At 37.5% G+C, this 25032-nt stretch overlaps 2 protein-coding genes across 5 annotated transcripts in view; one reads left to right on the forward strand and one right to left on the reverse strand.

The window, feature by feature from the left end:
• LOC133088194 (MOB-like protein phocein) overlaps positions 1–16368 on the forward strand; it is a 56245-nt gene extending 39877 nt beyond the window's left edge. The window contains exons 7-9 of one of the 3 annotated variants that reach the window (XM_061186047.1): positions 12–91; positions 1447–1558; positions 1688–2046. In XM_061186047.1, coding sequence (XP_061042030.1) covers positions 12–91; positions 1447–1558; positions 1688–1819 — 324 coding nt within the window. In that variant the 3' untranslated portion in view covers positions 1820–2046. Of the gene's footprint in view, positions 1–11; positions 92–1446; positions 1559–1687; positions 2142–16288 lie in introns of those variants that run through there. The other 2 variants (XM_061186031.1, XM_061186021.1) reach the window with 2 other exon arrangements.
• The window catches only part of RFTN2 (raftlin family member 2), a 65665-nt gene continuing 54585 nt past the window's right edge, over positions 13953–25032 (reverse strand). The window contains exons 9-10 of one of the 2 annotated variants that reach the window (XM_061185983.1): positions 15679–15943; positions 13953–14033 (exon numbers count right to left, since the gene is read on the reverse strand). In XM_061185983.1, the coding sequence (XP_061041966.1) occupies positions 13990–14033; positions 15679–15943 (309 nt within the window). In that variant the 3' untranslated portion in view covers positions 13953–13989. Of the gene's footprint in view, positions 14034–14534; positions 15944–25032 lie in introns of those variants that run through there. The other variant, XM_061185990.1, reaches the window with a different exon arrangement.

The following is a 25032-nucleotide window of genomic DNA, read 5'->3' on the forward strand; positions in this document are numbered from 1 at the left end:
TTCTTTTATAGTGTCCTGCTATAGACTATACTAGACACACACTTGATGGTGCTGCATGTCTTCTGAATAGCAATAAATATTTTCCCAGCAGGTAAACAAAACTTTTAAACATGGTGCTAAACTTTTTGAATTTAATTTTAAAGATTGCTGTTTTTAAAACTAAAACTCGTTTGCTTGTTAATACATTATATTCTTTAAACTGTTTTTTTTTAATCCTATTACATATTTGGCTTGTTCAGAATTATTCAAGTTTTGAAATTAAGATTGTGGTTAAACTAAAGGCATCAGGACTCAGCTCCTGAATCTCACAGGCCAGTTCAGTTCCTGCTGCTGTGCATCATTTTCCAGGGCTCTCCCTTCATGCTTTAGAGTTGGGATATTTACACACTTGCTTACTTGAATCTCTGTGGTAGAGAGAGGCATCCTCTTAGCATGCCTAAAGAGCAGACTTTCCTAAGTTGGACTGCTTATATTCTTTTTTCTAAGTATGTTCTGTGTATTTCCAGAGTATTTTTTTAATTGTATAGTTGATTTACAGTGTTGTATTAATTACTGCTGTACAGCAAAGTGACTCAGTTATACATATATATACATTCTTTTCCATTATGGTTTATCACAGGATATTGAATATAGTTCACTGTGCTATACAGTAGGACCTTGTTGTTTATCCATTCTATATATACCAGTTTGCATCTGCTAATCCCAAACTCCCAATCCATCCCTCTCCTACTCTCCTCCTCCTTGGCAACCACCAGTCTCTTCTCTGTTGGGACTGCTTATTTTTGAAGGAGTCCTTATCCTTGCCTTCAGATTTTTAAGATCTGAGAGGAAGCCTGTGCATACTGTAATATATTATTGGTGAGGTTTGTGGCTGGCCTTTTATTCTATTAAGATATTTGTTACCAGGTGGATAGATTTGGAGACTTTTCCCCAATATCACTAACTTCAAAGGGCTCATATAAAATAGGTAAAAAATAACGGTTTTTGCCTTGGTATCCTATGTACATTTTTTTTAAAATCAGAAATATGTAGGCAGTTTTTATTTCTCACACACACACGAAAAACAATTGAGTTCTGTAGAATAAAACAATAATTCTTTCAGTAGTTTTAGTTAGCTCTAGTGGACAGAGTGTTAATGTCATAAACATATATTTTAGTAAGTTTTGTTTTGTCAGGATTTGTTTTAATTGCATTAAACTTTAGCAGAGTTTCAGAACTATAGTACTGAATTTCTTGGGCAGTGTGGTTAGGTAGAGAGAGCGCTGCCCCAGGAGTGAAGAACAGGGGTGTGAGTCCTGCCCTTGCCACTGACTAGTGCTGTGACCTGGACTGGTCACTTACTTTCTCTGGTGTCAGTTTCTGCACTTGTGAATTGAGAAGATTGGACTATATTGTTCCTAAGATCTGTCCAGCTCTATAAATCTATGATTTCTTTTCTATTTCTAGGGTTAGCATAAAGGAATCATCTGTAGCAAAACTAGGATCAGTATGCCGTAGGATTTACAGAATATTTTCACATGCTTATTTTCATCACCGGCAGATATTTGATGAATATGAAGTAAGTATATTTCACTAATTGTCCTGATACGTTCTTATCAGAATGACAATAATAAATGTTGATATTATGTCTCATTTATTTGGTTTTGAGTAGTAAATTGAAATGACATATTTTTTTCCCTCTCTACAGAATGAAACATTTTTGTGTCATCGGTTTACTAAATTTGTGATGAAATATAATTTGATGTCCAAGGATAACCTGATTGTACCAATTTTAGAAGAAGAAGTTCAGAATTCAGTTTCTGGGGAAAGTGAAGCATGAAGGGAATCATATAGAAAAAAATGTACTGATCACATAATTAACATTAATTATGTACTGTATATATATCATTTTAGACACATCAATCATGTATCCATATTATAGCTTCTTTGTTTAGTATAGGTTTTTGTATGCTGAGTGTTGCCGTTTAAAATGGGAAATACTTTTTAAGTTATTCATGAGCTGTATATTCACTGGTGTGGCACTCATGGTTTTTAAATAAGATTAGTATTATCTGTTTATAATGCCCATTAATAAAAGAATTTACAGTTTGGTAAAATTGCTGCTAAACAATCATTGGATCACAATCCTCATCAAATAAACACATCTATGAAAAAGATGAGTGAGCTTGAGGTTTCACACAAGCCATTTACTAAAGAGATAGTAATGTTTTCCTTTGGTTTTATACCTGAGTTTAGATATTCTAGAAAATTCTGTAGCACATAGTTCAGTCTTAACTGTTAAGTTTTCCAAAGTGAGATAAAAGTGTTTTTAAATTCTGTTTATACTTTTTGATATACATATATGATTATGTGTATGTCCAAATATAAATGCAAATGAAGCATTAGTAATACTTAAATAATCTTACTATGCTACATAAAATATATTCTAGACCAGCATACTTGGAAAGGATTTATCTTTCTGTTCAGTGGACTGTTACATACAAGATGATAACGATAAAAGCGTGTAATTGATGTTCCCACTGGAAACCTGCCCTGTCCTTCCCTTCTCTTCATTTCCCTTAACTCTCTCCCCAAAGTACATTAGCTGAGAAGCTTTTCACCAGACTGTGATTTAGTGGTGGCTTATACCTATTTATATTTGTATTAATTGCTTACAGATTATACCTCATATTAGCAATTACACTACAGGAAAAAATGTACTGGCATAGGCTCGTGCTTATCTTTGCTTTGTGAAATTGTTCTAACTACTTGGAGAACAGTCTTTAAAATAGTTTGACTCTTACTATTAGTAATATTAATCTTTACTTCTAACCATCTAGGCAGCACTTAAATAGAGTTGAAAAATATTGTAGTATTTATTTTACACCCCTTCCCCACAAAGTTTATGTTTGAATTATATGCACATGTAAGATTTTTTGCAATAATTCACAGGTTCCAAAGGTATTGCTGAATGCTCATACATTTTTTGGACTTTGTTATAATGCAGCGTCTTAAGAAGGATTCAACTGTAGATTTTACAATCTTACCTACTGAATGCAATTTTTTACAAAAGCACTGGAGATCTTAATTGCTAAACTGGTTGTAACAGGCACTAAGGGTAAAAAAAAATTGTACATGTAGTGAAGAAAATATTTAAATCCATATTTTGAACAGAATTAACAAACGAACTTCTTTTTCATTTGGATGGGTTATTTTCAAATGAAGATTAAAATGTAGTCATCTTGATTTTTTTTTTCAAATTGGAGGAAATAATTTATACCATATTATGAGACAAGAATGTACAGCAAAAATGTGGAAAACAGTAGCGTCCTGAGAGTTTGTGTATATATTTATGCCTTCCAATCCTGCCAGTATATTTGGCTTTGAACAATGCTATCCCAGCAGCCAGTCATTACCCCAACCCCTAACTAACTTTTAAGAAGTTTTATGTTCACAGTGAAAGGAATATTGACTTTGAAATGATGCATTTATATTAATGTTACTATGAACCAGTGGGAATAGTAATTTTTACACAAACTTGCTGAATATTGAGAGACTAAACTACTAAGTTAATAAATTATATATAGTAATGTTGCTCTTCTCTCTAGACAAAGTCTCACAATGGATTTCTGTTGCTTGACTATTTTCTTAGTGAGCATTTGAACTAAGGCAGTGGCTGGGATTGGTGATCTGGCTAGATATTTTGAAACATATTTTGAATATTATAACTCAGTGTTACTAGGGAAATGAAATATGATTTTTTTCTTACTCATTCCATCTTCCCTGTACTGTGTGTTTGGAATTGATCATAAAAAAAAAAAAATCCCCCAAAGAAAACATCAGTTTGTAGTCTTGCTTTTGTATTCATATTGATATCTCATTCATACTCTTGCACTGTAAAGTTGACTCACTTCATTAGGTAAGACCTAAATGAAACAGTTACTGTTTTTCCTTAATACTGATTACAGAATTTTGAAAATATACATGTATGTACTTAGGTGGTATTAAAAAAACTGATGAGCCTGGCAAACCACTGATTTATGAAGTAAGTGTTCTAAGAAGGGGGGAATAGAAAACTCACAGTTCTGTGCAATAAGGAAGTTAGGCTCCACTTTTTGTTTGGATTACCCAGTATAGATCCAAAAGTTAAAATTTTCTTTTTATAAAATTATTTTGACTCACATAGTCGACTCATTCTTTTTCCCCCATCATATCTGGGAAAGTAGCTAATTTTTAATAATTTATGTTCCCATGGGTATTATAGTTCTTTTGTGTGTGTACATTTTCTTTTCTCTGACTTGAGGTGTTAAATTTGTATTTCTAGAAATAAGTTTCTCAGTTATATATATATATATATATTTTTTTTTTTTTTTTTGGCTGTTCCACCCAGCCTGTGGGATCTTAGTTCCCCAACCTGGGACTGAACCCGGGCCCTTGACAGTGAAAGCGCAGAGTCCCAGCCACTGGACTGTCAGGGAGTTCCCTAAATTTTTAACGAGTTAATACTTTTAATATCAGCATAAAATTTAAAATCTATGATTAATTGCATTGTTAGCAAGAACTGTATTACGGTCTCAAACACATTTACTGACTGATGTCAAATTCGTTGTAATAGAACTAATTAATTTTTCCCTGGGTACTTTGCCCTATTTTTTCCTAAAGGCTTCCTATAATTTTATTGCACAGTTAAATGCTACATTTTGTATACTTCATTTTTTAGCTACTTCTTGAATGTACAAAAGGTTTCTTGGTATAGTTCTTCCATGCTAGGCATGAAAGATTTTCATTTTTTGAATACAGCTAATTGTTCACTAAGCAGACACTATGGATGTATTGGTACAACATGTTTAGCAATTTATTTGAGGTTGTCAAAACATCCAAATATTTTTTCTGAAAAAATATGCATTATTAGTGTAGGGTACATTATAAAAGCAGATAACTACCAAGTGAATTCACTAGAGGGTTAGATTACTCATCTAAAAGATTTAATTAGGAGCCTCACTCTTAACATTTGGGGATGCATGGATATTTTCTCTGGGCTAAGAATCTAATTACAGTACTTCATTTATTTGATTTTTTTCTGCTATTTACATTTCTTTTTATAGTACACAACGCTTTATATCAAGTGTGAGAACCTATTGTAATTAAGCAAAGAGAATACTGAGTTTTCATAATAACCCAAATTTCCAAAAGAGAAATACAACTGACATCCTGAACTTATATCCATGAAGATAATATGTCAAATGTTATGTCAGATATTGAGTCCATGATTAATTACAGCATCACCATTCAAAAATTAGTAACATTTTAAATGAAATCAGCATTTTATCCTGATCTGGATTTCTGCTATAAACCTTGGTAAAAGCAGTTTATAATTCCATAAATAGTGTATTTACCACTTTATTTTGAGTGGACCTCATGAAAGCCATCTGTATCTTGTATAACAATTGTAAATCTTCACTTAAAAATTGTAGTTTGTCACAGATAATAGGATTTTCTCTGCTTTTTTTTGTAACAATGTCAAAGAAACATTCTCATTTAATATACTTTATGTAAGAGAATTTTCTACATCTTTGTAAGCATTTGCTGATTTTAATATTTTTGGTTTTCCTTATTAGTGTCTAGAAGAAAATGTTAGTTTCTGTAAAAACAACAACAAAAATGCTTTATACCTTGTTCTAAAAGGGGTTAAATGAAGTAGGAATGATAGGATTTTGTGCTCCTATTTCCCCTACCTCCCTCAGAGATAGATTGAGGGGAGTCCAAGGAACAAGGCAACCCCAGAGAAGAGGAAACATTGGGTATGGTCATTATTGCACTAGCAATGACATAGCCCCTTCACCCAATTCCAGAAATTCAATAGAATCTTTTCTGAGGGTAAATCCTTATTTAACTCCCCTAAAAAATGTCATCATGTTTTAAAACCTGGTGTATATTTATAGAAATTGTTCTTGCCTTGATTTGGATTAATATTTAAATCACTTAAAAAATATTTGGTGCTTTTATATTTTTAAACATTTTACAGGGACTTCCCTGCTGGTCCAGCGGTTAAGACTCTGTGCTCCCAATGTAGGGTGCCCGGGTTCGATCCCTGGTCAGGAAACTAGATACCACATGCTGCAACTAAGACCCGGTGCAGCCAAATAAATAAATATTTTTTAGAAAAAGAAAAAACACTTTACAAAAAAAATGCAGATCTTGGATTCTGATTGTTGAGAACCATATTAGTGATGATATTAGTTTTCAGGGTCTGCTCTAGTAAATTACCACAGACTTAGTGACTTCAAGCAATACAACTTTATTCTCTTACAGGTCTTGAGGTCAGAAGCTCAAAATAAGTTTTACTGGGCTAAAATTAAGTTCTCGTCTCTTTCTGGAGGCTCCAGGGGAAACTTGTTCCTTGCCTCTTTTAGTTGCTGGTGGCTGCTGGTATTATTTGCCTTGTGGCCCCATCATTCCAGTCTCTACTTCCATCATCTCATTGCCTTCTCTTCTGTAGTGATAGCTCTCTCCACCTCTCTAAGGATGCTTGTGATTGCATCATTATGCCCACCTGGATAATCCAGGCTAATTTCCCCATCTCAAGATAATTTATTAGGGGCTTCCCTGGTGAACCAGTGATTAAGACTCCACGCTCCCAAAGCAGGGGTCCCGGGTTCTATCCCTGGTCAGGGAACTAGATTCCACATGCTGCAACTAAGACCTAGTGCAGCCAAATAAATAAATATTAAAAAAAATATATAAGATCATTAATCATATTTGCAAAAGTCCCTTTTGCCATATAAAGTAGCATATTTGTCTTAGGGGGCCTTTATTCAGCCTTCCACAGCAGTCCTCTTGAATTCATATTGTTAATGTCAAAAAGTTCTGCATGCTATGGACTTAATTTTCACTCTGATGGTGGTTCTTTTTATTTCCTGCATGTTATCTACTTCCTTATGCCTCCCAGTCACACATGCTTGATTTAAGTCTCTGATTGAAAAAGTTGAACTTGAAATCATTTTCTGTAGCTTACCATTTACTACATCCTTGTATTGATCCATTGATAGCTAAATTTTTGGCATACCTTTTAGTTGACTCATAGAACTGATCATTCTGTGGTTCAGAAACCTTGCTTACCAGTTTGTGAAAGGCAGAGTAGGAGAGATGGAAGATGAAACATTTTAAGGAGTATGATTTTGGATGCAAATTAGAAAATAAACTTTAGGTAACAGCTATGTAAAGAGCACTGCTTTCTAGAAGCTAGACATGAGACTACTGGAGAAGAAAGAAAATGTGATGTTTGTGACCTTAAAAGGAGAGGAATAAGCTTTAGAAAAGTACATCTTTATAGATTTTCAATTTCTTCCTAACTAAATTTGGAATATCTTACAATTTTTAGTTCTTCAATTCTACATTTTAGTGTTAACTTTGTGAAAACTGTCTCTAAAAAGTTTAAAAAATTTCACTGGATAATATACAAATTGTGTTTTATATTATAACAATGGCTTATATTAATGTCTTATATCTGGTTAGAGAAGCTGTAAGTCTTGGCTACAACATCTGTGAAAACATCAGTTTTGCTTATTCACATTAATAAGTTTTTTTCTAAGCTATATTCACAACCTGTCTATTTAGTAATTAATGAAGGTTTTTGTTTAGTGTTGTATTTATGTATAGTTATTTTGATTATCTGAACATAGTTAAATGTGTTAATACAAAAGGATTTAAAATAACTTGGTGATGATTTGCGGGCATTAGGAGGAGAGGGGTTTTTCAAGCATTGCTTGGGGCAGGGGAAATGTTATGGTGCATGGCAAAATGAGCTTAGTTGTTGGTGAGAGGATTATGGCTGGAATGAGTGGGGTTTGCTATTTCTGAATAAGATGCCAACTTTTAGGGCAAGGGTAGAGACTAAGTCCTTGTTATTTTAATTAAATACCAGTTCCCAGATATAGAACAATCACTATGGGAAGAATCCATCAGTACAGAGTGGAAAGCTCAGATTTAGCAGGATAATACCAATTAGAATGTGACCATATTGATTGGTGTCACATTTCTGGGGTGTTAGGAGAGGCCACAGTCTGTGAAGTGAGGTGTTAAGTGTCAGAAGGAGAGGCCTCTCAAATGTGTCTTTCTGGCTGTCAAAGCCCTCCAAACCCAAGGTATCATTTCCTCTGTACTCTTCAGACTCCACTCGTGTAAGATTCAAGGGCTCATATACTCACTGAGAATCAAAAATCATTACTCGCGTAGAATCAGAATGGAGTGCGAAAAGGGGCCAAGATGGTGACCTAGAAAGGCAGTGATGATGGTGAAAGGGAGGCCAGGTGGAGAGCGACAGATAGGGTAGATTTCTCCTGATGCAGATGTTCTCTCAACCTACAGAAGAAGAATTTTTCATCTTTGAGTTCCCTGTTTCCTACTCTCTCCCAATGCCTGTGACACCCTAGATCTACTGATAAGAGCCCATCTGTACCCCCAATCTCACTCAGGTCCTGGCACACCATTTGCTGCTCTGCAAGGTTTGAGATGCTTTGCCCCGAGCTTCCCAAGACCTTAAAACCAGACAATTTTCAGACCTTTGTAGGCAGTAGAGTCCACCCCACATAAGACCAGACCAAATGTATTAAAATGTATCCCCATTTCACATTAAATATTATTTGTATATTAAAAAATATAAATTTGAACAGCTTTTTGTAATTGATTTTAAGAATTTGTCTCGCCATTGGTCACTTAGTTTGCAATTGACTGTGGTTTCTCATCCATCATCACATATGTCTTGGAAGTGAGAAAAGTTAATCTACAAGTTACGTTCAAAGTTAACGACATTTTTATGAATATGAAAGGAAATAATGTTTTTATATATATTACGTTTTACAGCTATTTAAATATTTCAGTTTGGAAGTTTTCATATTTTGGAGCCAACGTATTTTTTAACAGGTCTCAAACATTTTGGGGCACTCCTGAGAAGTTCATAGGTCCTCTAGTTTAAAATGATCTGCTTATGGGACTTCCCTGGTGGTCCAGTGGGTAGGACTGCGCTCCCAATGTGGGGGACCCGGTTCGGTCCCTGGTCAGGGAACTAGGTCCTACATGCATGCCGCAACTAAGAAGTGCGCATGCCGCAACTAAGAAGTGCGCATGCCACAGTGAAGATTCCGCGTGCCGAAACTAAGACCCGGAGCAGCCTAAATAAATAAGTATTTTTTAAAAATTCACTAAAATGATCTGTTTATAATTTTATAACACAAACACAATCTATTACCAGAATATTATTATTTATCAAATATCATTTGCTCAGGGAAGCCTTCTCTGACCTTGAATATATTAGGTTCATCTGTTATATGCCCTCCTAGCAAACTTTGCTTCCTATGAGTATTTCCATCAACTATAATTACATAATTATTTCTATTACTGTTCATGCACTATCTTTCTCCTCCGTTAGCCTGTTGATTCCATAAGTGCAAGACTGACCAAGAGTTAAGAAATATTTGTTAAAGGAACCAATGGGTGAGAGAGTGAACCTGCGTCCTCTCACAAGGAATCTGTTTCAGGAGGAGGGTTTCATCACTGACAAGAGACTGAACGCTGAAAACTAAAAAGCATTCTTAAAATATATCCTCCCTCCTCCACCTTTTATTTGGGATATCTGCCTTTAACATCATCTGTGCCTGTAGAGATAGCAGCATGGTCTTCTGCAGACATAATTTGTTCTTGGCTGCTTAGCATCTGGTCTTGGGTCTCTGGTTCTTCTGGAGACCCTGTGAACTACCTAATATACTTGGCAAAGTAGTGGTGAATCTTTTTATCTACCACATAGAAATATATTTAAATCTTTAGCTGTTATATTCATATTTAAAAGATGCCCTGTATTTATTCTGGAGTTTCCCCAAGCATAAGATTGTTCACCTCACTAAAAAGAACTTCTTTGCAAACTTAAAACTGGACCTTTTGAAAAAAATAATGGTTTCAATTTCTTGAGCACCTAACCAGGTGTCAGGAACTGTGGTACATTTCCCACATAATTGCACTAAATCCTCACACAATTAAATTTGTTTGTTACTATCCCCATTTTACACATAACTAAACTGAGCTTCAAAGTAGCTGTTCAGTGTCCACAGGAACAAGTAGCAGGGCCAGGGTCTGCACTCAGTCCTGGCTCCAAAGCTCAGGCTTCTCTGTTTTGATCTGCTATTTCATATGTTTCTGAACATTGCCTGCTACCTATCCTCGGGAGACTTCTTTAATTCTTATGTTGAGTAGGATTGTGTTAGGCAGCATGTGTCGGAATGGACTGGCTTAACCAAATAAGGTTTTGCTTTTCTTTGTAACAAGGCCAGAGGTCAGCAGTCCTGGGCTTGTGCAGTGGCTCCAGGGTCCTTCATTGGTGTCCCAGGCTCCTCCTGACTTTCCATCCCACCATCCCTGGGGCATGGCCACCTTCCTCAAGGCTATTTCTTGGTTATAAGAAGGCTGCTCCCCTCCGGGCTGCACCCACTGGCCCACATTGGGTATTAGCAATCTTTTGAAAACTGCTAACCCAATTTAAAAAAAAAAAGCATTTTCTTTTTTTGTTGTTTTGCAATTTTTTATTAGTGACTTTAAACCAGGGCATGTTTATTGGTTGTTTATGTTTCTTTTTAAAATAAACTACTTGGGAATTCCCTGGCGGTCCATTGGTTAGGACTCTGCGCTCTCACTGCTGAGGGCCTGGGTTCAATCCCTGGTTGGGGAACTAAGATCCTGTAAGCCGTGCAGGGTGGCCAAAAAAAAAAAAAAAAAGACTTTTAAATAAACTACCTATTTGTGTCATTTGCAGTTTTTTCTACTAGGTTGTACATCTGTTTTTTATTAACATCCTTTGTATACTTAGAATATTAGCCCTTTGTTATTTGATCATTTCTTGATTCCAATTTTTTGTTTACCTTTTGATGATGTTAATGGAGTGTTTTTCTGTGTGCAGGTTTTAAATGTGCAGTCTTAGTATTTACACAGTCTTTTCCTTTATGGCTTCTGGGTTTTGAATTATGCTCTAAATATTTGCTCATATATTATTACAGTATTCTTATAGTTTTGTTTTTTATATTTAATTTTTAATTCATCTGGAAGATATTTTGGAATAAGGTCTGAATCCCATTCATTTTAACTCAAGTCTGTGGCAGTAGCTCTTTACATGAAGAGGTGGGAAAAAAGGGAGAAACATACATAAAATGTCAGTCTGCAGCTATACCATAAAGCTGGAAGTTTTAAAAAATGGAATCTTAACTAATACTTTTGGAGGGGGTTAGACAAGGAGAAAAATCTTGAGTCACATGGTTTCCCAAAAGAACAAATTCAGAAGAATGACATGTGGCTAAGGAGCTAATGTTTACAGGAAAAAGTATTGAAATGTTAAAACCCACTTTTTGTATGTACTGTATAAACATTAAACTATGCCTATAGTCTGAGAAAGAATAAAGGAAATGTAAGTAAAATATCCAAATTTGGTGTGTCTCAGTTTTCTATTAATTTACTGAAATTAGAAGACATGCTATATTCTCTTGTGTTAAATAAAAAGTCATTTTACTAACCACATCTATTACAGTGATGTGAGTGGTTCTACTTTTGAAACTTTAACATGTTGAAAACGACTCTGTCCCTGAGCATTAGTATCCCCATTAAGACACAAAGGAGTTGAAATGTGTGTGTTTAACAGTTTTTCGCATAACCAACCAAAGAAATTCTTACATTAGAAAGCCTGGACTTCAGATTTCCCAGATGTCCGTGTGGGTGGTTCTTGGCTAGCCCGCCCAGAGTCAGGTCTCCTGGCGGCTCAGGCACCACAGTGATTAACTGGGAGGACAGAGTAAACACTTGATTGAAACATGGAGGGTCAATTCAAACTTTTTTCCATGTAGGCAAATCTTCTAATTCCCCCAGCTGTTTTATTTAGTGATTACATTTTTGATGAGAAGATAAGAATAACTTGATTTCCATTTCTTATTGGTTTGCTTCACTGGCCTTTTATGCCTTAGTGTACACTTTGGAACTTCATTTTCAGCAATTGAGATAATGTTTTGCAGGGAAATGACTTAACAGGTAAAGAAAGTTAAAAAAAAAAAAGTTCCCATGTTACCAGAACTGATTTTCCTTTGAAGCTGCTGTCTAGGTATATAACAACTACGGATGGGGGTGAAGTCCAAACTTCTTACATGATCTCCACTAACACTGTGCAGCGAGGGTGGGGAGCCTCTGACTGGCCCGTGGGGATGAAATCCCCAGTTCCCTACTGTCTTTCTCTGACACCACCCTGGCCGCGGTGTTGGGCCCCTTTGGTATAGCCTTGTGAGGGTGGAAATCTAGGCTTTCCACTCGGTCTGTGCTGGTGTAGGTCCAGGTGAGGTCACAGGTTTTTCTGTGGTGGTGTTTGGCTGGAGTAGAACAGTTATTGTCTAAATATGTGCCGTCTTGCTAGGCTTTTGTTAGGGTTTTCTTGGTCTGCAACATTGGCATTTCCTGATTGCTGGTTTCTTCAGCTTCCAAGTCTGAGATACATGAGGCAAAAATAAAACCAAGAAGCTCACCACTGGTCATCTTATGTTTATGTATAATCATTTGTCAGAACTGGCTCTATAAACTTTGGGCTATTGCACAAGTAAAACTCGCTCTCAAGGTATGATAAATTGCTCCAATTAATATTATTTAAATGGATGTGGTTTTGATGGTTGGCATTTAGCTGGTTTTCCTACATACCCACCAGTGTATTTTGAATTAAAACGCTTAGTTATAGACTCTCCCCATTGCTAGCACCACTCCATTTCAGTGCTCACTTGAAATTTAGTCTTTCCCTACAGGCAGCTGCTGGGGCCCTGAGGAGTGGAGAGAAGGAAATCCTTTTTAGTCTTAATGCTGAAAGAGCCATAGTCCTTCCAGCCTAGAGGGAATGGTAGCGAGGAGTCAAGGTAGTGAGGAAAGCCTGGGAAAAAGAGACAGTTCCTTAGCTGTTCCAGAATGAAAGAAATGAAAATGCAACTGGTACATTTATAGTCAAATATACAAACACCTGCTCCTGATAAAACAAATGATTTGGAGATGATAGTTGTGATTTGGACTTACCATAGCCCTGCCTCCTGCTTCTATAGGTGTCTGAAGGCTCCTGAAAGCCCTCAGGTCTCTTAAAAAGAGTGATGTTTCTGTTGTCTTTAAGTGACATTGATAGAGCTGCTCCTCAGCTCAGTGGCAATTTCTCTGGTAATTAGGTGCTAAATGCTGTCCATGGAGATAACAGGTGACATTCAACCCAAATGGGATGGAACTAACAGGTGGTTATGGAAACCTAAGACAGAAGTGCCATAGATGCTGTACCAAGGGGGACGGCAGAACCTCACACCCACATCTATGATCTGCATATTTTTTCATCATCATAATTTATAGGTATTAAAAATTCACATGCCAGAGCCCCTAAGGAATTACACAGCGTTATGAAAAGAACTGAATGTTCAACTGGCAGATAATGATAAGGTTACTCACATTTAACTTCTTAGGCATATAGAGTCCAAGTTTTGGTACTTTTTGTTTTTCAAAAGAGACTCAGAGTTACTTATATATAACATATATATATATAAAATGCTCTAGAACCATTTGGTCATTATTTATTCACTATCATACAAATTTGCCACATAACTTAAGGGTAACTGTTGGAGTAACTGTTTATAAAATAGGTTTTAAGGGTATGACAGCTAAGTTTATTCTAATAAAAAGATTTTTTTAATAAGAAGAAATAACAGATTAGAAACAAACTGTGAAAAGAAAGTATTCTTATACAAATTTAAAAAAATTAAAAGGGATTTTTCAGTTTTCCTTTAGTCGATATAAATTTCTTTCTCTGTTTTTAATACTTCAAATCCCTTCTTTACACTAACAGAATATACCAGAATCTCTGCCTGTTGTAGACCCTGGCATTGGGAAAAACTGTCTGATCTTTCTGAGTTCATTACCTGTGTTTCGTAACTCATGGCATTTTGTGGGCTCCAGAAGTAGTATTTATTTCTACCAAAAATTCACCAACTCTTGAATATGGAACTCAGGTTCATCTAAAAATCAAAACAAAAAAACACTTCTGAAAATACTGTTGACAGCTATTTCCACAGAATAATACTGAGCAGAATATTCTTCAGTTCCTTTATACCTATAAAGGTAATGCTTCTGCACGGTAGAAGTAGAATAATTCCATGTCAATCTTACCAACAATTCATGGAGATCAACCTAGTTTAGTTACACCATAAATTTTTTTTTGAAGTATGGTTGATTTCCATGGCAACTGTTTATTTATTTATTTTTTTGGCCACACTGTGCGGCATGTGGGATCTTAGTTCTCCAGCCGGGGATGGAACCTGTGCCCCCTGCATTGGGAGTGCAGAGTCCTAACCACTGGAGCACCAGGGAAGTCCCTAGTTACACTATATACTTGAAAACATGTAATACATACCTGTCATATGTGTAAAACATTATGAGCATTTGTGTTCAATAAAACAATAGCCCAATTACAAATGACATTTTATTATTCAAATGACTTTATAATGTCAACACCAATGCTAATAAAAATATATAATAGGCTGAACTCATCAATGGCACAGTTGTAATTCATTTGAAGTAACCCACATTTCAAAGTAAGCCTTTCGTAGATAAATGAAAATCCTCTATTTTGTAAAATTTTAATCGTTACCTGTTAAAGGCTGGGCAAGGCAAAGGCATCCCTAGTAGCAGAGCAAGAAAAGCAGAGATGGAACAGATAAGTCACTGTACACATTGCATGTGCTATGAGCACCTTTTTACTCCTGCAGGACTGAAAATTCTGGGTTTCCACATTCTTCATGCTTTAGCAATCAAAATAAAAGCATAATTCATATCTAGGCTGATAAAAGACATCAGTTTCCATTTAAAGTTGATGTTTCCCTTTTCAGACTATTTACAATTTAAAAGAAAGAAAATTAATTCTGTCTACTAAGGTTTTTAAGTATTGAGATTGTGGATTCTTCTTATATTGAATTTTAAGGGATGCTGCTTCGCTGTGTTTCTAGGCTATTAGACACAAGAAAGTTTAAGCTCAATGAATCAGTACGAGGTTGGTAACATGGTGACCCTTTAAAACCAAAGACATACAAAAAGGATTTTTTTTCAAAGAATATTTTAACAAATAAGGGTTTGCTTTGTACATACATGCCATAGTTAAAGACAAAATTTAGATTAATTGTTATATTCAGGAAATAGGTACTTTATTAATTAGCCCTTTGTGTGTGTGTGTGTGTGTGTGTGTGTGAAAGAGAGAGAGAGAGAGAGAGAGAGAGAGAGGGAGAATTTTCAGCTTAAGTAAGGCTCTAACTTCCTGAGAATTTTCTAATTAAGTGAAACTACTGGTTGAGATATTTAGTTGTCTTACCAGGAATTGTAAGAAAAGTATACCTTACGCATTCCTGAGACACTGAAGTACATTATCGGTTAATAACCTCATAAGACATCTGTTTAAACACATGTTTTAGTTGAGAAAACTGTAATGTTGGTTATTCTTCCTTGCCTGGAAGGTTGAGCCAAAGTTTACATAGATTAGAGGAAAGCCTGAGTCTGGAAAAATTCAAAGTATTACATAAATGCAGATAAAGCAATACAATAAAGTAACTTGGCAATTATTTTAATAATTATTTACAAGGCCTCTGTTCCTTTCCTTCTTTGCTCACATACAAGTGACCTGAGTTACTCCATCTTCCTGGTCAAACTGTCCATCATCTGTTTCCCGCAGGACGCTGTCACCGCTGCTGAGCCCGGAGAAGCTGCTGTGCCGGGCTGGCCTCTTCCCCTTCACCCCGCACTCTCTAGCAGGGCCGAGGGGGCGCGCCTCGGGCGGGCTCCTGCTCTCTGCAGGCTGCGACAGGGCCGTGTCCAGTCCGGTGCTCCTGCACGTGACCTTGCTCCTGTCTTCACCTTTCACGTGCCGGCTGCCTTTCCTCTGAAACACAAGAGATTGGCAACCAGGAGTTAAAAGGATGGGTGCCGTCTTGTCCCTCTGGTCTAGTTCCCTGTCCGCTTCTCTTCCAAAGCCTGCGCCTCTTCAAGGACCAGCGCGGGGCCACCCTTCCCGTTCTCTGCTCCCCGCCCTCCAAGCGAAGGTGCGCTCCCCTCTCTGTTCACACCACTTGGTGGCTTCCTGGCCCATCGTTCTCCTCGTCGGCGGGCTGGCTGTGTGCCCCTGTCTGGGTCCTCAATGACACCTCTGAGGAGAGGGACCTGCTGAGATCTTACTTGGGGGAACAAAGCAGGTAGAGATACGCTAAAACCTCCATTTTCCTTCTAGGTGTTTGTCGAGATCTGAGCAGCAGAAAAAGTGCCTCAGAGGCTACCTCGCCCCCATTTCTATAGGAATAGGCTGCACAGGTAATGCAGACTGAGATCATATTGGAATAGGGGGCGCCTTTCTAGGTGGAGCCGACCCCTCTCCTTGTCCTGCTGCAAGCCGCTTCTGCCTGACGCAGTGGGATTGCTCAGCAGCGGGACCGGCTCCTTCTGCAGACTGTCAGAGAAGCTGCGGATATTTTCACTGTGAAATATTACTGAGGCCTGACCGCATCCTTGGTGCGGTTCGCAATAAAAAGACGTGGTCTCTGCCAAGGTAACTTAAGTCAAACTAAGATATCTAAGTCAACAGAAGGAGAGCTCAGAGAGAGAACTGTGCATCTTCAGACTCTTGATGAGATTACGGGGGCTTCTTTAATACTGATAACATGACAGATATTAGATCATGATCATATACTCAGGCACAAAAACTGAGTAAGGATAAATAAGTTAAAAAAACATTTAAAAAGCCCAGTAATTTCCCAGATTACAAAGAGTTTATTTGCTTAAAGCTCATTTATATGTTAGTTGGGAACTAGGATTACATTTTCTCAAATGTGAGAACTAAAATTACTCAAAAAAAACTCTCAGAAAAATATATAGAAGTCAGATGCCTAGGCTAGTCTTACGAAAGTTCGTTAATCCATAGGTTTGTTGAACTATAGTGTATAAAATACAAATGCATGGACTTCCCTGGTGGTCCAGTGGTTAAGACTGCGTGCTTCCACTGCAGTGGGCGCGGCTTTGATCCCGGGTCGGGGAGCTAAGATCCCGCAGGCCGTGCGGTGGGGCAAAAAATTTAAAAAAAATAAAAGTAAAAGGATTTCATACTGGCTTTCATGGCAAATATACCATGCAAACAGCTGTATTAAAGTGAATTTTGCGGGCTAGTGTGGAACGTAACCACGGCTGACGGCACTGTTTGGATAGGAGGATGCAGGCCTCAGTGTGTTGCATTGAAAGGAGTGTGTTGGCAGCTCGTCTTTTCCTTGGCTGAGCTACTGGAGTCCTTGGACAAGTTGAAAGGAACAAGTCTGCAGTGGGTCCTGCCTCACTAAAGGCCCACTCTCACAGCCCGAGTCAGACATAGCTTGATGGTAGGGACATTTTCATTTGCATTCATCAAGTGCAAGTCTCAGATCTCAAATCTTTTCCCTTTTTATTCCCATTCACCAAATGTACTGAATTTAATACAAGCAGTGGAACCTGACAGATTTACTCTCAGGGTAGAGGATTTGAGAATGTCATGTTCTGCCTGGCATTGGGACGCTGGTCAGTGAGGATATAGCCTTTTGGCTGCAGGCAGGGCTGACGGGTACTGCTCCTTTCTCAAGCCTAGCTACTGGCTCCTTTCCCACAGGCACAAAGGATGCATTCACTCCTGAATGACCTCTCCTGTTGACTGAATGAAATGGGAAGGGGGGGGGAGCCTGGGAGCACTTGGCAGCCTGGATCTTTCCTTTTTCACCAGCACCAGGGCCAAAGGTGAATTTTGCAATAAATTCCTTCTTGTACGTCAGCCAATAGAGGCCAGCTCTCACATACTCAATGAGAATTTTCTTAATAAAAATTGGGTATTATTCAGAATAATAAGATAGTGACAGTAATTCACTTTTAAATAAGTATTAATAGGTAAACAGCCACCAAATTTTAAATTTTAAATATTAGAAGATGACAAAATACCTAACTCTATAAAAGATTTCAGGACAAACTCTTTTCTTTTTTTACCAAGTAACTTTTAATAAATACATGTTCAGCAATGACGTTGCCTCCCTCACTCCACATGAAATAATATCTTTTCCAACAAATCAAATTGCAATGTTCTTATAACTTAGAGTGTAGGAGACTGAAACCTGACCAGTCCTTGGAGATCATCTACTTTAATCCCTCATTGTACAGAGGTAAGACCCAGAAAGAAGATGGTATTTGTCCAAGGTCAGGGAGTAGCTGGCTTTGAACTGGAACCTGAGTGTCTTACCTTATTTTTTTCACATTATCTGCTCTGCAAAAATATGAGTAGATTTGTGGTCAAAGATTTGTATGCTTCTCAAATAAAAATTTCCAATTACAAAAATAATACACGCTCAGTGTAGAAAACCAGGCAAAAATAAAGAAAATAGCAAAACCCACCCACAATCGCATCTCACAGAGATACCACTGTTTAAATTTGGCATGTTTTACTATGTATTTGCATATGCACACATGGATGTGTACAGCTAGCTCACTTTTGCACTTAACACTCACTATATTTTGAGTATTTCCCTATGTCAATAAAGAGATTTTTCATGCAACATTGCCAGACTTATTCATATAGGTTCTCACTTTCTTCTGATATTTTCACTGTAGAATGAGAGCAGATTCTACCAAGATTTGCATGCAGATCTAATGCTACCCTTTGATAAAATCGATCAACTTCTGAGAATCATCCTCATTTAACTAAAAATGAATGACCCATTTCAAATACATGAGACTCAGTGACAAACCAGTTTCAGTTAGGGTGTCCTACCAATGTATCTTTCATTTTCCACTGTTGACGTCTTAAAAAAAAAGCAAAAGAACAAAGTCAGAATTATACCAGCAATCATAAGACATTGCATTGTCTTGGACAGTGTTATGATGGATAGAGTGGAAGAGTAGCTAAAAAATATGGTTTATAAAGTAATAAAAACATGGAGTGGACATTCAGGATTTCTCTTCCTTGTGTGTCTCAGGGTTGAAAGAGGAATAGGACGCCGCTCTAAGACTGTGACTCCAGTACCAGTTAGAAGAGTCCGAGCTTTTGAATCATGCAGAGAAACCCCAACCCTTCTTGCTCACAGAATATGTTGCTGAGTCATCCAAGCTTGGGGCTGTCAAAATCATTCAAACCTGGGAAGGGAAAAAGGTGTCGTGGACAACCATCTTTCCGGCTAGCTTTCTTATCCACCTTCCTCTCTACTGCAGTGTGGGCATGTGACCCAATCAGATCCAGTCAGAGTCCTTCCCTGGGATTGCTATATTGACTCTAGGATAAAGAAGTTCTTTCTTTCTAAAAATTGAAGTATAGTTGATTTACAATATTATATTAGTTTCAGGTGTACAACAGTGATTCAATATTTTTATAGATTATACTCCATTTAAAGTCATTATAAAATATTGGCTATATTCCCTGTGCTGTACAATATATTCTTGTAGCTTATTTATTTTATACATATAGTTTGTACCTCTTAACCCCCTACCCCTATCGTGCTCCTCCCCCTCCTTTCCTCTCCCCTCTGGTAACCACTGGTTTGTTCTCTATATCTGTGAGTGTGCTTCTTTTTGTTGTATTCATATGTTCATTTTATTTTTTAGATTCCACATATAAGTGCTAACATACAGTATTTGTCTTTCTCTGTCTGAGTTATTTCAAGAAGTTCTTTCTTTTTGATGAAGTGGCCATACTCACCTCATAAGAAGCCCTCTGCACATACATACGTAGAAGCTGAAACAAACAGAACATCCTGGGGCTGTTGAATCTCTGGAATCAGTCCCTGAGGCACTGTTTTTTGTAGCTCTCTTTTTGATATTATGAGCTATGCCAGAATCCTTCCCACCTAGAAGCCAATAAATTCCCTTATGGACATAGGCTAATCTGAGCAGGGTTTCTGTCCCTTACACCCCAAGGGACACCAATAAGTCATATGGAAACAAGCGTGGGTGGCCCAGAAGAGGGCTGCTCTCCAGCCTGAACACTGCCCTATGACTGCGGTGATCCCTCTTCCCTTCTGCCCACACCAGTAAGAAGCCCATTTGCTTTTAGTGAAAAGCATTCCCTAGATGAAGGACTTCATTAATGATAAAAGCAAAATACTTTCATTTTTATTTATACATGTTGCTCTTTGAGGTACCTGACATCTTCTATTTACACTGGCACCAAATTAGATTTCACATGGACTTCAATTGAAGATACTAACAGCTAGTGAATGAAATATGACTCTGTGACTTTCCAATAATTTCAAATTAACTTCAAATGACTGGAAAAGTAAGAACAAAGTTTGATTAAATAATTATCTTACCATGCAGTAAGGAAAGAAGTTAATGTATACGTTAAATATTTCTTAGTATTCATGTGATTTTATTTTTTTATTATTATTATTTTAATTTATGAATTTATTTTTGGCTGTGTTGGGTCTTTGTTGCTGCACACAGGCCTTCTCTAGCTGTGTCTAGCGGGGGCTACTCTTTGTTGCGGTGAGCGGGCCCCTCACTGCAGTGACTTCTCCTGTTTCGGAGCACGGGTTCTAGGCACACAAGCTTCAGTAGCTGTGGCACATGGGCTCAGTAGTTGTCGCTCGCGGGCTCTAGAGCACAGACTCAGCAGTTGTGGCGCACGGGCTTAGTTGCTCCGCGGCATGTGGGATCTTCCCGGACCAGGGCTCGAACCCATGTCCCCTGCATTGGCAGGCGGCCTCTTAACCACTGTGCCACCAGGGAAGTCCCCATGTGATTTTATTTATAGTTACCTTCAAAAGATCTAATTCAGAACATTTCTGTGACTGCAGCTCCTTCACTTCTTGGTTTGTATTAGAGAAATGATTCAATAGATGTGCCCAAGAAGTCTTTACCTCTTGAAATCATTCCTTTTGAGATACATTTTAAAGACAAGAAAATAATTTGAATGCAAAACTTCTCTAAAGAAGAAAAACAAATGTAAATTGGAACCATTTAAATTTAACTCCTGTCTCCCAGGGTCTATTCTCTCTATCTTTCTTTTAGTAACAGAACTCTGCACCCACCTCACCACCAATGCCTTGCAATTTTTAGCTGGGCATGTAGTATTTCACTATGGTACCAGCACATGGTTGCCCCAATTACATTTCCCAGCCTCCCTTGCAGATGCTTGTGGTGACATAAAGTTCAGGCCAATGGGATGTGAGAAGAAATATGTCTGTGACTTGGGGGTCAGTGCCTTAGAAGCATGCCTGGAATTTCCTACTTCTTGCTGGCTGGACACAGCAATGAGTGAAGAAGCAGTCCTGGGTCCAGAGGCAGAAGCCAAATGTTGAGGGTGGGAGAGCTGACCAGGCATGAGGCAGAGCTTTGCCCACCCTGGATTGCCTGCCCATCTTTAGATAATTATGAGAGAGACCCTTCTGTTGTATTTAAATCATTCTATATCGGTCTTTTTGGCATAGCATCTTAGTAACTAATTAGTTACCACTTAATAACTGACAGAAAAAAATTGTTGGCAACTAATGCTTTTTAGCTTAATTTTTCCCAAGTTTCCAATTATGAAAAATTTCAAATATACAGAAAGTTTAAAGGATACTACAATGAACCTACTACCTAGTTCAACACTTGTTAATATTTTGCCATATTTGCTTTATATATATATATATAAATATGAACATATATATATATATGTTCATGTGTGTTTTTTTGAACGTCAAAAAGCATCAATGCACTACATTCCTACATATTAGCTGAAAGTAATTTTTAGCTGGAGAAAATGGAGGGTCATTAGGAGTTTCTGGATTTTTTCTTCAGTTTCTCCATAGAGTTAGTGTTTAATCATCTAGTGTTGAAAGAAAAACATTCCTATGAAAACAAAAGCAACATTCCATGTGACCAGGTGCTGTGCCCAGCCCCCTACATGTTTTCTAACTGAATCCTCCTCCCAACCCTGTGGTGGGTACTAACACTGTCCATTTTACAGATGAGGACACGGAGGCTTGGAGAGCCTGGCAGAAGCTGTTTGTACACACACACCCCCCCATCCCCTGGAATCTCTTTCATGGTTTGTTGTCTACCCCTAAGAACACCACTGGATGGAAACCCTACTCTGTCTGAGTCAGTGGAAACTAAATACTTTTAAATGACCTGTTGTTTCTTATAAATAATTATCAAAGGGAAATGGGCTGAAGAATTTAACTGAAATAAAGATTTTTAGGTAATAGAAAAATCTGATGAGTTTTTTATTTGAGTCTTCAAAGAAACAGAAATGTTAAGAAAGAAGATCTTGGAAGAAAAATTGAGAACATTTAATAGATGGAGGTAAAATCCTGGTCAGAGTCTCTTACCCTGCTTAGCATAGCTATCACTTCCTTGAGTCTATCTAGAGCCCTCCCCCCAAAATAAAGAAAAAAAAATTTAAATAGATAAAAGGAAGAGCAAGATAAAAAGAACCTTGCTTTATTTATACTACAGAGCCTCATGTAGAGGAAAGGGAGGTTAACAATCTCATTATACCTCATAAAAATTCCATTATCCAAGGAGAGTTTTTACTGAAGGACAAAGGTATAAAAAATATAGCCTATGTGATTTATAAAGCATACAATCTTTCATAACATTTTTATTTTATTTTATTTTTAAATTAAAAAAATTAAAATTATAAAGCATACAATCTTTTAAATTTAAATTTAAAAGTAAATATGTAAAAGTGTAAAGTTCTATGAATTTTAATACATGTGTATAAATTTGTGTACAAATCACAATCAGGACACAGAACAGTTCTATTATCCCCCTCAAAACCCCCCATGCTATCCCTTTATCACACCCTTCCCCAAACCCCAAATCCCCGGCAACCCATGATCTGTTATCCACAGTACAGTTTTGTCTTTTTGAGGATGTCATATAAATAGAATAGCACAGGGACTTCCCTAGTGGTGCAGTGGTTGAGAGTCTGCCTGCCAATGCAGGGGACATGGATTAGATCCCTGGTTTGGGAAGATTCCACATGCCTCGGAGCAACTAAGCCTATGTGCCACAACTACTGAGCCTGCTCTCTAGAGCCCGTGAGCCACAACTACTGAGCCCACACACCGCAACTACTGAAGTCCATGCGCTCTAGGGCCCAAGTGCTGCAACTACTGAACCCGCGTGCTGCAACTACTGAAGCCCAAGCTCCTAGAGCCCGTGCTCTGCAACAAGAGAAACCACCGCAATGAGAAGCCCACGCACCACAATGAAGAGTAGCCCCTGCTCGCCGCACCTAGAGAAAGCCCGCATGCAGCAACAAAGCCCCAACACAGCCAAAAATAAATAAATAAATAAATTTTAAAAATTAAAAAAAAAATAGTATAGTACAGTCTATAACCTTTTGAGACTGGCTTTTTTTTTTTTTGGCTGCGCCGTGCAGCTTGCAGGATTTTAGCTCCCCGACCAGGGATTGAGCCCAGGCCCCGGCAGTGAAAGTGCCAAGACCTAACCACTGGACCACCAGGGAACTCCCTGAGACTGGCTTCTTTTAATCAGCATGCTTTTTGAGATTAATCCACACCATTGTGCATATCAAGAGTGCATTTGGGCTTCCCTGGTGGCGCAGTGGTTAAGAATCTGCCTGCCAATGCAGAGAACACAGGTTCGAGCCCTGGTCCAGGAAGATCCCACGTGCTGCAGAGCAACTAAGCCCGCGCACCCCAACTACTGAAGCCCGCGTGCCTAGAGCCCATGCTCTGCAACAAGAGAAGCCACCGCAATGAGAAGCACATGCACCGCAACGAAGAGTAGCCCCCGCTTGCTGCAACTAGAGAAAGCCCACATGCAGCAACGAAGACCCAACACAGCCAAAAATAAATAAATAAAATAAATAAATTAAAAAAAAAAAAAAAAAAGAGTGCATTTGTTTTTATTTCTGAGTAGTATTTCATTGTATGGAAGTACCACAGCCGTTTATCCATACACCTGCTGAAGACATTTGGATTTTTTCCAGTTTTTGGAGATTATGAATAGAGCATATAAACATTTATGTGTAGCTTTTTGTGTGAACAAACGTTTTTATTTCTCTAGGGTAAAAGCCCAAGAGTGGGATTGCTAGGTCATATGTAAGTGTATGTTTAACCCCATAAGAAGCTGCCAAACTGTTTTCCAGAGTGGGTGTACCATTTTGCATTCCCACCAGCAGCGTTTGATAGTTCTGATTGCTCCTCATTCTTGCTAGTTCTTAGTATTGTCAATATTTTTTAATCTTAGTCATTCTAGTAGATGTATGGTAGTGTCTCATCATGGTTTTCATTTGCATTTCCCTTAATGACTAATGATTTAAATGTCTTTTTATGTGCTTATTTCTCATCTACATATCCTCATTGGTTAGATGTCCAAGACTTTTAACTATTTTTTACCTGCGTTGTTTATTTCTTACTTTTTAAGTTTTGAGAGTTCTTGATACCTTCTGGATACAAGTCCTTTGTCATATACGTGATTTGCAAAGCTTTTTTTTTTCTCCCTGTCTGGGGCTTTTCTATTATTTTCTTAGTGTTATTCACAGAGCAAAAGTTTTAAATTTTGATAAGGTCTAATTTATCAATTTTTTAAAATGAATTATGCTTTTGGTGTCATGCCTAAGAACTCTTTGCTTAGCTCCAGTTCAGAAGATTTTTCTCCTATTAATTTTTTTCTAAAATTTTTCTAATTTTCCTAAAACAAACTATCTTTCAATAGCTTAAAGAAAATTGAGGCAGTAATTGGGAGTATAAATATTTTGAATTGATATTTTCCGTATTTAAAAAAATTCTCAAGCTATCTAGAATATTGTATAAAAACATATCTGTGGAATATAAACAAATTCCAAACGTAAAGGTCTTTATAACTTCAGAAGAAAAAATTCCAACAATATGCTTTCTTCATCATGTGATTCTCAATTCCCTCCCCTATACAGAGGCATGAAATGGCTTTGCTTAACATAAAAGTACTGTTCTATGTTGAGTGCAACATTGAATACAAAAAGTCTTATATATCTTGACATTA

The sequence above is a fragment of the Eubalaena glacialis genome, chromosome 1 (genome assembly GCF_028564815.1).
Source record: "Eubalaena glacialis isolate mEubGla1 chromosome 1, mEubGla1.1.hap2.+ XY, whole genome shotgun sequence".
Lineage (NCBI taxonomy): Eukaryota > Metazoa > Chordata > Mammalia > Artiodactyla > Balaenidae > Eubalaena > Eubalaena glacialis.